The following is a 1,186-nucleotide window of genomic DNA, read 5'->3' as shown; positions in this document are numbered from 1 at the left end:
TTTTGTTCTCAGAGGTCACTGTGGTATTAGTAGCAGCAGGAGTAGGGTTAATAACGCCTGTACCGAAACTAAAGCCTGATGATAAGGATTTAGGGAGTTCTTCTTTCTTCTCTTGCTGCCCAAGCTTAGATGCTCCAAACTGAAATGGTGCTGCAGGAGCTGGACTGGTTAAACCAGAATGCAGTCCAAATTTAAAATTATCATTCTTACTGTCTTTTTTATCTTCTTCAGATTTAGGTTCAGATGAAACCCCAAATTTAAAATCTCCTATGGGCTTAGAAAATGCAAAGCCTCCACTTGTGGGATTCCCCGAATCTGATGACACACCTATTTTGAAGCCTCCCTGATCTCCAAATTTGAAATTTCCAGTGTTTGGTAAAGTCTGTGAAGGTCCAGAAGAGGATGATGTGATACCAAATTTGAAAGATGAAGCTGCAGGGCTTGAAGATGTGGACGATGTACCAAAGCCTTCAAAGACACAAAACACATAGTAAGGCATGAATTAATGCTCTTATGCCTAGAAATAAAATGCAAACTATAAGAATCAACACAAGAATAACTTTGAAAAGGCTCACTTTGAGGAGTATTAGCAACTGATGTAAACGTGAGCCAGTGTGACCAATATTCACCAATGGAAACACATCTCAATGACCACAACTATCCTAAGATGTCACAGTTCATCCTTCAGACTGGCAGAGATCCAAAGCTTGATATATTTACAAATCACTGGGAGATTTGTAGTAGGGATCAAATTGTCAGTATTTGTCAAAAATTACAAACTGATCCAGCCAACTCTAAAGTTTGGATTTTAATTGAAATAAGACAAAATACCTTAACAATCCATGAAGTAATAAAGAACGAAGAACAGAGGCTATGCTCAATATAACAGATGATAAAATTAAGACAGCGTAAGGATTGCATAATAAAGAACCTTACTCAAGAATGTATAGGGAAGAAGGACTATTCAGAAAAAGACTATATTTACTTTAAATGTCTATTTAAAAAAATTCGGAAAGATAAGAAACTAAGAATAGCAACTCTCTTGGTGAGAAGAAAGAACAGAAAGCAAGGGGGATTAAGAGGAACATTTTCATTAAAAAAAGTTTGTGACGGGCTGCCCTCGGCCCCCGGCTCGGGGCGAGCAGTAGTGGCCCTCTGCCCGAGGCGGGCGGCCCTCGGCCCTCTG

The 1,186-nt window shown here is 39.4% G+C and overlaps 1 protein-coding gene across 1 annotated transcript in view; it reads right to left on the bottom strand.

Annotated features, from left to right (window-relative positions):
* NUP153 (nucleoporin 153kDa) overlaps window positions 1–1,186 on the bottom strand; it is an 82,166-nt gene that overhangs the window by 18,817 nt on the left and 62,163 nt on the right. Inside the window, exon 17 of the mRNA XM_006888692.1 lies at window positions 2–475. Within this exon, the coding sequence (XP_006888754.1) occupies window positions 2–475 (474 nt within the window). The remainder of the gene's footprint in view (window position 1; window positions 476–1,186) is intronic.

The sequence above is a fragment of the Elephantulus edwardii genome, unplaced genomic scaffold (assembly GCF_000299155.1).
Source record: "Elephantulus edwardii isolate Elephantulus edwardi_28Jun2011 unplaced genomic scaffold, EleEdw1.0 scaffold00070, whole genome shotgun sequence".
NCBI classification, from domain to species: Eukaryota; Metazoa; Chordata; class Mammalia; order Macroscelidea; family Macroscelididae; genus Elephantulus; species Elephantulus edwardii.
The sequence above is the reverse complement of the archived record's forward strand: the minus strand, read 5'-3'. Positions and strand labels throughout refer to the sequence as shown.